Source organism: Sphaerodactylus townsendi, linkage group LG15, assembly GCF_021028975.2.
Source record: "Sphaerodactylus townsendi isolate TG3544 linkage group LG15, MPM_Stown_v2.3, whole genome shotgun sequence".
NCBI lineage: Eukaryota > Metazoa > Chordata > Lepidosauria > Squamata > Sphaerodactylidae > Sphaerodactylus > Sphaerodactylus townsendi.
In genome coordinates, this window is record NC_059439.1 from 23,357,359 (window position 1) to 23,372,373 (window position 15,015).

Sequence of the window (15,015 nt, forward strand, 5' to 3'; positions counted from 1 at the left end):
AACTGACTCATGATGTAAGAGCACAGAAATTGAAAGCCTTGTCTTTAGAGTAGTATAAAGTGGACAATATTGAATCTTCTATTTTTATCACTTCTTTTTGTTGTATGTATGGTTGTTGGATTGGATGTATTATTAACAGTATTTTTTTCTGAATTGATTCATAATTTGAGTCCTATGCAAGTGTTGCAAATCTATAGAAATTAGGGGCTGACCAAATTAGTGCCAAGGGTTACAGTAGGAAAGATATTCCTTGATAAATCTTGCTTAATTTTTTTTAAATACTAGAGTTTATTTTATGTGTGTATGAAAACAATAGATGTAGCTTCTGAAGACTCAGGCCCTTTCTGGACAGTAAATCTAAAGCACGTTGCAGGTCGGATAAATTGATTCATCCTTGCCCGGGGCTGCTTGCATGGCTGGCTGTCCTGTGGACAGCAAGCGCATTGGCTGGGGTGTACTCCTTTGCACGGAGGTGCAGGGTTTATTTATTTACCTTTCACCAATTCGGGGCCTACGCAGGTAGGCACAAATGAACCCTGGGAGCCATAATATGTCTCTTTATGCCAGCGTGATGTGAGATGGGATATATAAAAAAAGGGAAGCGCGCCCATTTGCTCGGCAGTGGCTGTGAGGCGCATTGCAAGAAAAAAATTGCACATAGTGTGATTCTTGAAAAACCCGGGTTTGGGGGGGAATGCAGAGAGGACTTCATAAAGATCCATATGATGTTCCCAACCTGGATTTTATTCTGTCCTTAACCCACGTTTATTGGCCCATGTAGAAAGGGCCTCAAAGGATAATGCCAATAATGTACATTACAGTGGTCCAGTCTACATGTAACTAAAGCATAGATAACTGTAGATAGATCTGAACTGAAGCAGGGATGGGATAAACTGACATACAAGCCAAAGTTGGGCGAACACACTCCAAGCCATAGCAGCAACCTAATTTTCTAAGGTGACACACATATATGCTAACCCACATTCCTCCATATTTGTGCATCAGAAACTATGGCTATCTGTAGACAACATAACTCATTAGGAAATAAAGCTCCCTCTTTCTTTGTTGTCAAATCACAGCTGAATTATGGTTGAAAACCTGTAGGGTTTTCAAGAGACTTTCAGAAGTGGTTTGGTATTCTTTGCCTCTGTGTGGACCAAGAGATCCAGAGGGAAAATCCTCTCTTTTCCAACCCTTCTCTGAAGCTGGCCATGAATGAGGCTGATCACTTCCGGCGCAGCCCTTTATAGGCTGCCAGGCCCTCGTCATGTGGCAGTTCCATGCCACATGACTGCCTTAGCCGGCTGGCAGGAAGGAGGCATTGCACTCTTTCCTCCCCTGCCACAACGGCATCACCAGGGTCATGATTTCTTTGCCTCTGTGTGGACCAAGAGAGATCTAAGAGAGCTATGACTGGCCCAAGGTCACCCAGCAGGCTTTATGTAGAGGTGTGGAGAATCAAACTCAATTCTCCACTACACCACACTGGCTGCCAAAATAGAACAAAATGTCTATTAAGGTTTCTGTTCCTTTATTCCATAGGACAAATATCCAGGATTATGGGAGAAAATTCAGGATTATTCTGTTTTAATCACAGCAGTATGAATATTTCTTGAAGATTTAAAGCAGTGGTGGGATCCAAAAAATTTAGTAACAGGTTCCCATGGTGGTGGAATTCAAACTGTGGTGTAGCGCCAATGGGGCTGGGTGGGGCACGACAGGGGCATGGCCGGGCATTCTGGGGCGGGGCATTCCTGGGCAGGGCTGTGGCAAGGATGCAGCCGCTGTGCCGGTCCTTGGGCGGGAAACGAATGCACGCAGGCACAGGCTGCCATGCACGTCAGTGCACCTCCTGCTAGACTGTTTCAAGTTCTGTGCACTACTGCTGAGAGGAGGGGCGTAACTAAGGCAAAAATCATGTGGCAAAATCACCAATTAGTAACCCCCTCTCAGCACACATACATAATTAGTAACCTACTCTCGGGAACCTGTGAGAACCTGCTGGATCCCACCTCTGATTTAAAGCATTTCCCAGTAGCAAAAGCCCAAAAGGAGAATGTAATTATTCTTTAAAAGACTACATGAAGACTCATCAGAGGACTTAATCTCCTGGGATTGAAATATACTTGCACAGTTAAAAATCAACAACTCCCAAATAGGTGACTCTCTTCTGCAGAATACAAGACACTAATTGGACTTCCCAAAGCTACCCATTTATTTTACATAAGATTACTATGAAGCTGAAGCTTGTGTGAAATTATCCATTGCCAACATTCAAGAAATTTACGAATAAGAATTTCAATACTTGCTCCACTGCTTCAGTTTATACAGCGTGCAGCAAAGTCACCAGCTATTGAAGAAAAGTTGGTTAACAAGAAGTAATGATGGTCTGGAGTGATTAACAGTGACAAAGGACCAGAAGTACTGCCAATGTGTTTAATGCGTTGGTAGGTTCTTCCTTCTTATTTAGTAGCCGTAGTAGAAGCTAAAAGGAGAGGCAAGGATATTGAAAAGAAAGTAAGTAAGTAAGAAAATGATCTGAATCAGCAGTTTAGATATTACGATCATTATGAGATCAGAAATGTGAAGTCATGGTATATTTCCCATGCTGCTCTACATGAAGTTATAAATACTACAGCATTTAGAAAAATCTACTAAAGAGATACTACAAAACTATCGATGGCTTTACCATCAACCAGAAATGTCCCACCTTATGAATAAGAATACTGAGAATGTAGGGTGTAAGGGCGATCTGGCGTGAGGGCGATTGCCTAGATGTGAGGGCAATCTGGCTGCGACATCTGTCACCCCATTGACCACCATGGTTAATTTGGCTGATCCGGCTGGCTAGGCAGGTGTCCCCTACCTACCTCACTGCTCCATGTGCGTCCCTCCTGAAGCTGCACGCTCGGTGGAAGAAGACGACCATCCCAGATAGGAGGAGTGTACCGTTCTTCGGTCAAGGGTATACGATAGCTGCGCTCCCCTGCTAGAACCTCCAAACAAGCTCAAGGTCCATTTGTAGGAGAATACTGAGAACAATTTCATGTCAGAGCTACTGTCATTTGTAGGTTTGTGTTTGGTCCCATCTCTTTACTTTCTTCAACCTTGGTACTGCTTCTGGGGTGATGTTAACATTGATTTGTCTTTCCAGTATTTGAAATGAAGAGAAGGAACAAGGTAAGAGCGATTATTCATTTGTACTGTGCCAAAATGTGCCAACAGATGCTGACCAATACAACCTCCCCAAAAATAGTCATAATGCAGGTTCAGGCCTTGATGTCAAACACTCAGAGGTCTTCTTCCCCAGGCCTTCTCAGGTCATAATATCTGATTTGATATACATCTCAGAATGCTTGCCAGGCCAATTAATCTAAATCACTGAATTCATGTTAATCTTGACAACAGTATATTTAGCGAGTATTTAAATTAAAACTTGGAGGGAGTACGAAATGAGGGTGACACAACATGAAATATATTGACGCAATAAAGGAAGCCATGGTCTTCAATTTGCAAAACCTGTAGAAGGCTGTTAATGACAGGACATTCTGGAGATCATTAGTCTCTCTCTATGTGTAAAGTGCTGTCAAGTTGTAGTCGATTTATGGAAACTCAGTAGAATTTTCAATGCAAGAGATAAACACAGGGGGTGGTTTGCCATTGCTTTCTCTGCATAGCCACGTTGTTATTTCTTGGAGGTCTCCCATTCAAAAAAAGTCCCTTCCTAAATTCCACCACTGAAAACTCCATTTGAATGAATTAAAATTTATGAGACAAAGGAGGATATGAATCGTTGCTGGTCTGTTTCACCCAGAGCTCCACATAATAATAGCTCCAGTCAAATAAAGCTGATACCCAGGGTTTATTTGTTGTTTTTGTGATTCAGGTTTACCAGATCACCACCCCTATACAAGAATGCACACACTTTAAAAGAGTTAGTGTACTAAATTAGACACTGCAAATTCTTGGGAAAAAAATCCAGGAACTAAACTAGCAGGCATATTTGCACTGGGTGGGTGGGCCACATTAAAAGCTTTAATTGCTTGAATCTTGAAGGTGAAAGGGATACCTACAAATGATTCCACAGCTTCTAGATCAGTGGTTAACCTTTCACAGGGGTCACCTAAGACTCTTCATCAGTGTTCTCCATCTGTAAAATGGATAAATGTTAGGGTTGGAGGTCATCACAACATGAGGAACTGTATTAAAGGGTTGCGGCATTAGGAAGGTTGAGAACCACTGTTCTAGATGGAAAGAATGGATATCTGAAATTATGAAACCCATACTTAACTCTACAATTTTGATTTCTTTTCCTCAGTTTAGCCATTATTCAGATGATCAAACAAGGCAATCAGACATGCATCAGCGAGTTCCTGCTCCTAGGATTCTCCAGAGAGAGAGGCACCAACATGGTCCTCTTTGCAGTGGTCCTCTGTATGTACCTCGTAACCCTGGCAGGGAACACGCTCATTATCGTGGCCACCTGCATTGATCCACGACTCAGCACACCCATGTACTTCTTCCTGTGCAATCTGTCTGTCCTGGACATTGGCTACACAACCAGTGTGGTGCCACAGTCACTGGTCCATATTGTGACTAATCTCAAAAGCATTCCTTTCAACCGGTGCATTGCTCAGCTATATATTGCTTTATTCCTGGGTAGTATTGAATATTTCCTATTAGCATTTATGGCCTATGACAGATATGTGGCTATCTGTCATCCTCTGCACTACAAGATCATCATGAGTAGGAGTGTGTACCTCCAGATGATAATGGCTTCCTGGCTCTTTGGCCTTACCAATGCTGTGGTGCATACTACATTCACTATGCGCCTTCGCTTCTGTAACAACAACACCATCAACCACTTTTGTTGTGAACTCCTTGCTGTTATGAATCTGGCTTGTTCAGACCGGTTTGTTAATGATATTGGTCTCATGGTGTCAGGGGTTCTTGTCCTGTTCATCCCCTGCAGTCTAATTGTGCTTTCCTATGTGTATATAATCCGTGCCATCTTGCGTATCCGCTCTGCAGAAGGCCGGCACAGAGCCTTCTCCACATGCACGTCACACCTGACAGTGGTCATCCTCTGCTTTGGTACAACGATGATTGCTTACATGACTCCTAAAGCTGAGGCTTCTTCCAACCGGGACAAGATGCTTTCTTTCTTCTATGCAGTGGTTACACCCATGCTCAACCCGCTCATCTACAGCTTGAGAAACAAGGAAGTAAAAGCGGCCCTAACTAAAATAATGGAAAGGAAAAATGTTGATTTATTAAGGTGAATTTGTATGGATTCTCTGTAGCAGGTTTTTTATTGCCCACCAATCCATTCCCATTGCTTACCATGTCATCAGAAGCAGAGGCTCATTCCGCACATGCAGAATAATGCACTTTCAAACTGCTTTCAGTGCTCTTTGAAGCTGTGCAGAATGGCAAAATCCACTTGCAAACAGTTGTGAAAGTGGTTTGAAAATGCATTATTTTGCGTGTGCGGAAGGGCCCAGAGTTTCTCCCCTATAAGTCCACTCAAGTCATTGGGCTTAGAAGGATGTAACTGTAGTTAGGACCTCACTGGTCATGACTCAGCACAATAACTTGCAGTTGAATGTTTGAACTTAGTTACAGAACGTGGATGTGAGTTGTCGACCTGTGGTGGGTTCTCCAGAATGGAACAGTCAAATATGCCGCCAAAGTCTCTCTTTACTGAGTCGAACGCTGAAGCCAAATCAACAAACGCAGTATATAAAGCTTTAGTTGGGCCACTCATGGCTGAATACGCTAATTGGTATAACACTAGGCAATGATCAACAGTGGACTGTCCCTTTCTAAAGCCTCCCTGTTGTGCATATAATACCTGATTTTCAGTTTCCCATTCTTCTAATTTCAGGAGGAGGTATTCGCCATATAATTTGGAGGCAGTATTCAAAAGGCTTATTGGCCGATAGTTGTTTGGGTCTGTTTTATCCCCCTTTTTAATGAATTGGGACAATTATTCTAGTTTTCCATCCACTGTGCCATTAGTCTGCGTGAAAAGTTGGGCAAGAATTGGCACCCACCATGTTGGCAATGTTTTAAAATGTTCTGTAGGAATTAGGTCTTCTTCGGGAGCTTTTCCAGTATTAATAGAGCAGATCAAATTCTCTATTTCTTTCTCCCTTACCGGTAGGAGGCCGGTCAAATTGACCACTTAAAAGTGAAGTCTGAGGATGGAGCCCCACTGAACAGATCCGAGTAGGACTGAGATGACCTGCCAATGTGAACCAGAACTGTGTCCCTTTAGATCACAGGTGTCAAACTCGTGACCCTCTAGGTGTTATGGACTACAGTTCCCATCGTCCCCTGCCAGCATGATGCTGGCAGGGGAGGATGGGAGCTGTAGTCCATAACATCTGGAGGGGTGCGAGTTTGACACCTATGCAAGTTTAGATAATCTAAACTTCATTTCATAAGAACATAAGAACATAAGAACATAAGAACTAGCCAGCTGGATCAGACCAGAGTCCATCTAGTCCAGCTCTCTGCTACTCGCAGTGGCCCACCAGGTGCCTTTGGGAGCTCACATGCAGGATGTGAAAGCAATGGCCTTCTGCGGCTGTTGCTCCCGAGCACCTGGACTGTTAAGGCATTTGCAATCTCAGATCAAGGAGGATCAAAATTGGGAGCCATAGATCGACTTCTCCTCCATCAATCTGTCCAAGCCCCTTTTAAAGCTATCCAGGTTCATGGCCATCACCACCTCCTGTGGCAGCATATTCCAAACACCAATCACACGTTGCGTGAAGAAGTGTTTCCTTTTATTAGTCCTAATTCTTTCCCGCAGCATTTTCAATGAATGCCCCCTGGTTCTAGTATTGTGAGAAAGAGAGAAAAACTTCTCTCTGTCCACATTTTCTACCCCATGCGTAATTTTATAGACTTCAATCATATCCCCCCTCAGACGTCTCCTCTCCAAACTAAAGAGTCCCAAACGCTGTAGCCTCTCCTCATAAGGAAGGTGCTTTTCGTGGCTATTTCATCGTGGCTATTTCATCTGACCAATACAGTGCTGGTGTAACAACACTTTGCCATTGCTGCTATTCTTGTCCAGATAGTTCTGTGACTCCATTAAAGGACTTTGCTGGATTATGTGAAATACCTTTAACTCTTAACATCCCAAACCTGGGGGGGGGGGTGAATGTTTTGATGGAAGTGGTGCAGGGTCACTCCAGTGTGTTTGCCTACTCCACCAGCATAAAGGGCGCCCCCCCTGGCAGAGACGGCAAAAACAGAAGTGGCCAGGTGCCCTTTTTGGCTTCAAATAGCAGCCAGATAGCAATAGAGAGGAGTGTCTCCATTTTGAGAAGTCAAAGCAGCCCTGGTAGGAAGCTCTCTCCATTATGTTCAGAATATTCTACATGCTGATCCAAAGTATCTACAGAGCCCAGGCTTCACCAGCATTGGAATGCTTTTGGCCTAATCATGGCAGTATGTGCTGAATGGATAGGGACTAGGCACGCAAGTGAAATATTTCAGAAAGAGAATTGAGCTGGTTGGTCTTCAGCCATTGATATTGCACTGTCTGAAAGGTTTGCTGCTTGTTGCTGTGTTGAGGTGCACAATAGTATCTTGTAGCCACAGAGCATCCTACATCTTAAGAAGCTGGAATTATATTTTTGGATTGTGAAGCATTTGAGAACAGGTAAAGTGAGATTGGTAAGTGGTAGAAATAGCAGCACATTCATTTTGAGAAAAAGTATATTGTGACATTAATATTGATTGCCTGTTCTGTGACAGGAATGTTGGATTTAAAATCACAATCGGAGATCCTTTGTAACTGACACTCTGTTTGCTTTTAAAATGATTTTGTCTGGGTGTTTCACACAATAAACACATAAAATGAGCTTGGTTGACATACATTCCTGAAAATACTTTATATTAGTCAACTAAAGTCTTTCCAGTGGGAGTTCTGAGATGCATTGTTAGGGGAATGTGGACTCTAATCTGGAAAACTATATTCATTCATTCATTCATTCATTCATTCATTCATTCATTCATTCATTCATTCATTCATTCATTCATTCATTCATTCATTCATTCATTTATATACCGCCCTCCCCCGGAGGGCTCAGGGCGGTGAACATAAATGTATGAATAGAGCACAAAAAAAATCAATAAATCTCAATAATTAAATAAATCATAATAAAATGGCTCTATATACTTTAAATCATTAAAACCCCATTAAAAGCAGCGTATCAGTATCAAAGTACAATAAATAATACACAGAAGGCGACTTACTAACCATTCCCCTAAAAGAGGGGAGGGACGGCAGGATCCCCAGATGTTAACGGGGGGGCATCAGCGGCAAGCCTCCCTAAAGGCCCGGTGGAACAGCTCAGTCTTGCAGGTCCTGCAGAACTCGTTGAGATCCCACAGGGCCTGCACAGCTGGAGGGAGAGCGTTCCACCAGGCCAGGGCCAAAGCTGTAAAGGCTCTGGCCCGGGTAGAGGCTAGCCGCATCATGGAGGGGCCAGGGATCACCAGCAAATTGGCCTCTGCAGAGCGCAGAGGCCGGTTCGGGACATATGGGGCAAGAAGGTCCCGCAGGTACGGAGGTCCCAGGCCGCGCAAGGCCTTAAAGGTTAACACCAACACCTTGAAAATTATTTGGAATTCTATCAGTAACCAATGCAGGCGGCATAGCACAGGTGAGATGTGATCTCTAGCAACACCCCCTGTGAGCAGACGGGCCGCTGCATTCTGGACCAATTTTAGCTTCTGGATCAGACGCAAGGGCAGGCCCACGTAGAGCGAGTAGCAATAGTCTAACCTGGAGGTGACCGTTGCATGGATCACAGTAGCTAGGTCCGCTTGGGAGAGGAAAGGGGCCAGCCGCCGGGCTTGTCAAAGATGGAAAAACGCAGCCCGGGTTACATGGGCCACCTGGGTCTCCATTGAAAGAGACGAATCCAGGTCGACCCGCAGGGTGCGGACGGGTTTGATTCCCCATTCCTCCACATGAGTCGTGGAGTCTTATCTGCTGAACTGGATTTGTTTCCCCGCTCCTATTAATTCCTGCTGGTTAGCCTTGGGCTAGTCACAGTTCTTCAGACCTCTTTCAGCCCTACCTACCTCACAAGCGTCTGTTGTGGGGAAAGGAAGGAGTTTGTAAGCCACCTTGAGGTTCCTTACAGGAGAGAAAAGTGGGTATAAACTCTTCTTCTTCTTCACTAGTTCAGTCCCCACTGTGACATGAAGTTTTTGGGGCCAGTTACATACTCTCTCCACCTACCTAACAGGCAGTAGTGGGATTCACAGGTTCATACCACTTCAGCAGAACCGGTTGTTAAAATGGTGCTTGTAAACAACTAGTTGTTAAATTATTTGTATCTCACTACCGGAACTGGTTGTTAAATTATTTGAATCCCACCACTGCTAACAGGATTCATGTAAATTCAAAATGGGGACAGGGGAACCATATTTGCTACCAAGCTTCAAGGAGCAGGAATGGAATTTAATCATATTAGGGTGATTATTAAATGAAAGTGGCAATATGTTGGTGTAACATTGAGGTTAAAAGTTTGCCAGATCTCACCACAGCTCTTTGCTATAAGGATAGCCAACTACTGTGGAGAACTCACAGGTTAGTGGGTCATTCATGTTTACCTACATTTTGGCCTTCACTGAGATATTACTCTTTTTTTTTAAAGAAATCCACCTAATTTTGCAAGCAAGTAATCAGATTTTGTAAACAAAACCCCATAACTATCTTTTGAAAGACCTGAGTAAATTAAATATGTGTACTGAAGGTGCAAGGATACTTCTAATCATTAAGATAGTACAAGTAATAAATCATGGGGGAACTATATCCCATGGGTTAGAAAACTGAGTATGCATGTTCATATTGATAAAGAGAGTAGTAGATCAGATGAGAAGGTGGTTATGAAATCTCCTTATTGTACCCTAAAAGGATAAAAGGTAAGTTGAAATATAGCCTTTATTCATATTTAAAATATTTTGTGTCCCTTTCTTCCCTCTCTTAAAATAGGATTTTAAGTTGCTTAAATCATTAAAATAGGTAAAAACCACACTTCACCGAAGTAGGTTACAAACTAAAATCCAGCAAAAACAAACAAACCCTAAGCCATCACAGTAACTTAGCACAGCTTGCATGCCACACAAAATGAGTTGGGAAACATCAACTTACTAAGGCTCATTCCGCACACGCAAAATAATGCACTTTCAAGCTGCTTTCACAACTGTTTTTGCCATTCCGCACAGCTTCAAAGAGCCCTGAAAGCAGCTTGAAGGTGCATTATTCTGCGTGTGCGGAATGAGCCATAGTCTCTGAAATCTTTGCAAAGTTGGGTTTTCTGCTCACCCCAGGGAAACCTGTTTGGTAGAACAGGAATGGCCACTGTCAAAGCCTGAGTAGAAAAGATGCTTACTGATCTGAGTAAGGAAACTATTCCTAATGTTTTTCCTGCTCATCAGAGCTGCTTTTAGAGTACATACTAAACATACAAAAACAACTCGCACCCAAGGTAAGAATCTCAATCTTGGGGTAATGTGTTCCAAATACTTAAATCTCGTTTACAGTCTAGCCCAGGGGTGGCCAAACTGACTTAATGAAAGAACCACATAGAATAAACTTCAGATGTTTGAGAGCCACAAGGTATGAGCAGATGTCACACACACATTTTTATTGATACCTATACATTGTGTTACAAACCTTTTCTAGTAATATTAAGAAATACTCAAAAGAAATAATAATTCTTGTATGTAATTTTTTATTATTTTTATTAATATTAAATGAAACTGCCAAAAATAAAACCAAAAGGGATAAAAATAGATGTTCCTAATGATTCTTATTTGGCTAAGATTCTTATGAATACGTGATTTGGGAGGGTTAGGGTTAGGAGGGTTAGGAGGGGAAAAGCATTTGTCAGGCAAACCTCTCTTGATAACAAAAAGCCCTAGAATTAAGACTGGCATCTATCTTAGTCTGAACATGGTACTGGAAGTGACTGGTAGGGCATTAGAAAAAACCCCTCCCCCAGTCTGGCTATAGGTTTGCATGCCAATCTTCCCACCTATTCATTCCAAGCTTCCAACTTGTCAGTCAGTATGGAATTAAAAATAGACAAAACACAGACTGAACTCCTAGAGATGTCTCAATTTTCTAGCCTGCAGAATTCTTGGACACAAAAAATCTACTGCCGAAAGTGGAACACATTAAAATCCCCATTGATTTTTGAGTAGCAGAAAATCCTTTACTGTGGTATTGACCATTGAATAGGAGTCAAATCCTAAAAGATCATGCTGTGGATACATGTGCAAATGTGCCCTAGACTTATGTGTCATTTTAGAGCAACACTGTGTATTACTAATTTTAAATGTCCTATCCATTCTACTATTAAAATACCATTCATTAAGAGCTACTAGGCTATGTTAATAGTTTTCAATGGTGTAAATTTCATTACTACTGCTTATGCATATAGTAAGTTGAACAGATCAAGATAGAAAGATACAAATCTATATAAGATTCCACTGTCAAAGTCCAGAAAAGTCAATGGGCTTAGACAGGTATTCAACCCCATGGTAAAAGGTAGTAAGCTACAGAACTGCAGTTAAATCTCTGTCCGTGACTTGAGTTCAATCCCAACAGAAGACAGTTGTAGATAGTCAGCTCAAGGCTGACTCATCCTTCCATCCTTCCAAAGTCAGTAAAACGAATACCCGCTTGCTGGGTGTTAAGTGTAGGCAACTGGGGAAGGCAATGCAGAACCACTTCCTAAACATATCTGCCTAATAAATGCTGCGAAGTGACTTCAACCTATGGGTCAGTACTGACCTAGAACTTGCAGAGGGGACTACTTTTTCATTTTTGGTAGGTATGACCCTGCTTAGGATTGAAGTGGGAAAAAGCACATAAGAGCTGGATGGAAGTTAAAACAGAAAAAAAGTCTTTCTCTGGGAACACATTATGTTCCTGAACACTAAGTGGGAAATTCATGGTCAGAGGTGCTATACTTTTGAATACAAGGTGCCTGGGATATTTAACATGGGAGAAATGTGGATGCATTCCATAATAATCAGTTTCCCAAAGTCTGGCTACTATGAGTGAAGTTCAGTTTCTTTGAGATAATTCAGAGAGTGGAATTACTGCAGGAAAACTGACAGATCTTAATCATGTTTTACTTACTAGTTGTCTCCATGAGGAACATATCCAAAAGAGGACTATGCAAGTACAGATTGTTTTGTATATGTGACTTTCACAGTTGGCCTTTCACCATTCTAATTTCAATGTATTGCAATCCATTACAGATCCAGTAGTTCAAAGATTGCATTGGGACAGGAAAATATTACTACTGCAGGCAAAAATAATTCAAGTTGTCCTTTCCAATCTTTAAATGTTGCCTGCATTAAAAACAAAGGGGACATCATTCCTCTCCCCAGAAAGGGTAAGCCACACCTCAATTTTCAATTCTAATCTATTTCCTTCAGCTCAGAGATTACCTGCATGATGAGACAAGACAATCAAACAAGTATCAGAGAGTTTGTGCTTCTGGGTTTCTCCAGAGAACAAGGAATCAATATCCTGCTCTTCACATTGGTCCTCTGTATGTACCTCATCACCCTGGCAGGGAACACACTCATTATTGTGGCTACCTGCATAGATCCCCGACTCAACACACCAATGTACTTCTTCCTGTCTAATCTGTCCTTCCTGGATATCTGCTACACAACTAGTGTGGTACCACAGTTGCTGGTCCATTCCCTGAGCATCCACAAAAAGATCTCATTCATCCGTTGCATGACTCAGCTTTATGTTGCTTTCTTGTTGGGAACAACTGAATTTATCCTATTGGCAGTTATGGCCTATGACAGGTATACGGCGGTCTGCCACCCATTGCATTACAAGATCATAATGAGCAGGAAAGTATGCATCCAATTGATGATGGTTTCCTGGATCTCTGGCTTTACCAATGCTCTGGTTCATACTTTGTTCACCCTATGCCTTCACTACTGTAGCTATAACGTTGTCAACCATTTTGGCTGTGATGTGCTGGCAATTATCAAGTTGGCATGTTCAGACACTTTTGTCAATGATATTGCACTTATGGTGTCAGGAGTCCTTGTGCTATTCATCCCTTGCATTCTGGTAATGCTCTCCTATGTGTATATAATCAGGACCATCATGAGCATCCGCTCTGCAGAGGGCCAGAAACGAGCCTTCTCTACTTGCATTTCTCACCTGACTGTGGTCATCCTCTGCTATGGCACAGCAGTGGTTACTTACATGACTCCTAAAACCGATAACTCCTCCAACCGGGACAAGATACTGTCTTTCCTATATGCAGTGGTGACACCCATGCTCAACCCTCTCATATACAGCTTAAGAAATAAGGAGGTTAAAGGAGCCCTAACGAAAATAGCTCTGAGGAAAAATATCCTCTTGGAAGGGCAATGAATCATATTTGAATGTGTAACGACCCAGCTTTTCCACTGATGAGAAGAAAGTCTATGTTGGGCATTGTGGGACTTTCAAGGACAAAAACCTTGGAGGATAGGGGTGTTAGTAAACTGGAGAACTGGGCAGGACAGGAATTTTGATGGGAATTTGGAAATTAATAGGAATAGTGAAAAAAGGAATTTTGATGGGAATTTGAAAATTAGAATTTGACCCTGTGAAAAACATGGATGTGACCGTTCTGTCTCTGGTATTTCTGATCTGGAATACTGAAGTCACTGGGCTTATAAGGATGTATCTTCAGTTATGATGGCAGCATCATTTGCATAAAATTAAAATCTGATGTTACAGTTTATATAATATGTGAAGCCTGCTTACATCTACTAATGTCTGATCTTACAATATCTTAAATTTGGTTAGCATTTTCAAGTATAAATGGGATCATTTTAATCTTATACATGTAACCCTTATGGTTTCTAGTTATCCAAGTCTTTGGTTTATATAGTCCAAAAAACCTTCCATTTTCTTCCGTATTCTGTGCATGGTCTGTTAAATATGAGATTAATTTCTTCATGACACTATAAAGAGGAACAATTTGGGCTGAAGCCAACCAGATTTTTCTGTGGTAGAAAAGGGAAGCTATGCTGGTATCATAGGCTGTGTAGATAAAAAATGTGGATGGTGATTATAAGCATAAGCATTTTATTGTCATTGTGCACGCACAACGAAATTTACAGCAGCATTCCTCGATGCACACAGTTTCAGACTCATACCCCATCCTCACTTTCCCCTTCCTCCACCCATCCCTACACAGCCCCAAACACATCAACACGAAGCCATGGAGTTCAGCATAGCCACAGCTCTAGAGTAGAAGCTGTCTCTAAGCCTCTTTGTCCTAGTTTTTATAGACCTGTATATCGTCTGCCAGATGGTAACAGTTCAAAAAGAGAGTGTGCTGGATGAGACAGATCTCTCAGAATATTTTGGGCATTCTTTAGGCTTCGGGAATTATAGAGTTCTTCCAAGGAGAGGAGAGGGCAGCCGATAATCCTCTGTGCAGTAGTGATCACCCTTTGGAGCGCCTTCCTATTCGCCACTGTGCAACTGGAGAACCATACACAGATGCAGTAGGTTAAGATATTATAAGGTTATTGTAGTAAGGATCACAACTTGGTGAGACGAAGTGAAAAGGTTGACTGGATCTAACCTTTTAATGTTTAATTTGGCTGCAAAACAGCCATTAAGTGAGTTTGGCAGACACAAATATCTGAACATGCTTTCTGCTAGTCAACCAAGGTGCCTCCGTGAGAATCCCTGAGTGCAGAGGAACCTACATAGGATCTTTACACTTTGCCAAGCTTCCCCCTGTGTTTCTAGCATTAAATAAGATTGTCATATAATGTGCGTCAAGAAGCAGCCAGCCATAAAATTCACAGCCCAATCAGGAGCAGGATGGGATGGAAGGTTGCCCCCACTGATTTCCCCGTCCTGGGACACTTACACCAGCTGAGTGGAAAATCCATTGCAGACCAGCTACCACAGCCCTCAATGGTGGGCAGGCACGA

General features: G+C 42.3%; 2 protein-coding genes across 2 annotated transcripts; both read left to right on the forward strand.

Moving 5' to 3' along the window:
* The first annotated feature begins 1,697 nt into the window (after window positions 1–1,697).
* On the forward strand, window positions 1,698–5,282 carry LOC125444179 (olfactory receptor 2G3-like). The gene is made up of 2 exons (XM_048516615.1): window positions 1,698–1,707; window positions 4,348–5,282. Exons 1-2 carry the CDS (start codon window positions 1,698–1,700, stop codon window positions 5,280–5,282), a joined length of 945 nt encoding a protein of 314 aa, XP_048372572.1.
* Window positions 5,283–12,502: 7,220 nt separating this feature from the next.
* On the forward strand, window positions 12,503–13,450 carry LOC125444180 (olfactory receptor-like protein OLF3). The gene has a single exon (XM_048516616.1). It carries the CDS (start codon window positions 12,503–12,505, stop codon window positions 13,448–13,450), a length of 948 nt encoding a protein of 315 aa, XP_048372573.1.
* The last annotated feature ends 1,565 nt before the right edge of the window (window positions 13,451–15,015 follow it).

What these genes read in the sequence shown, in the direction of transcription:
- LOC125444180 (XM_048516616.1), top strand. Translation starts at nt 12,503, where the DNA reads ATGAGACAAGACAATCAAACAAGTATCAGAGAGTTTGTGCTTCTGGGT.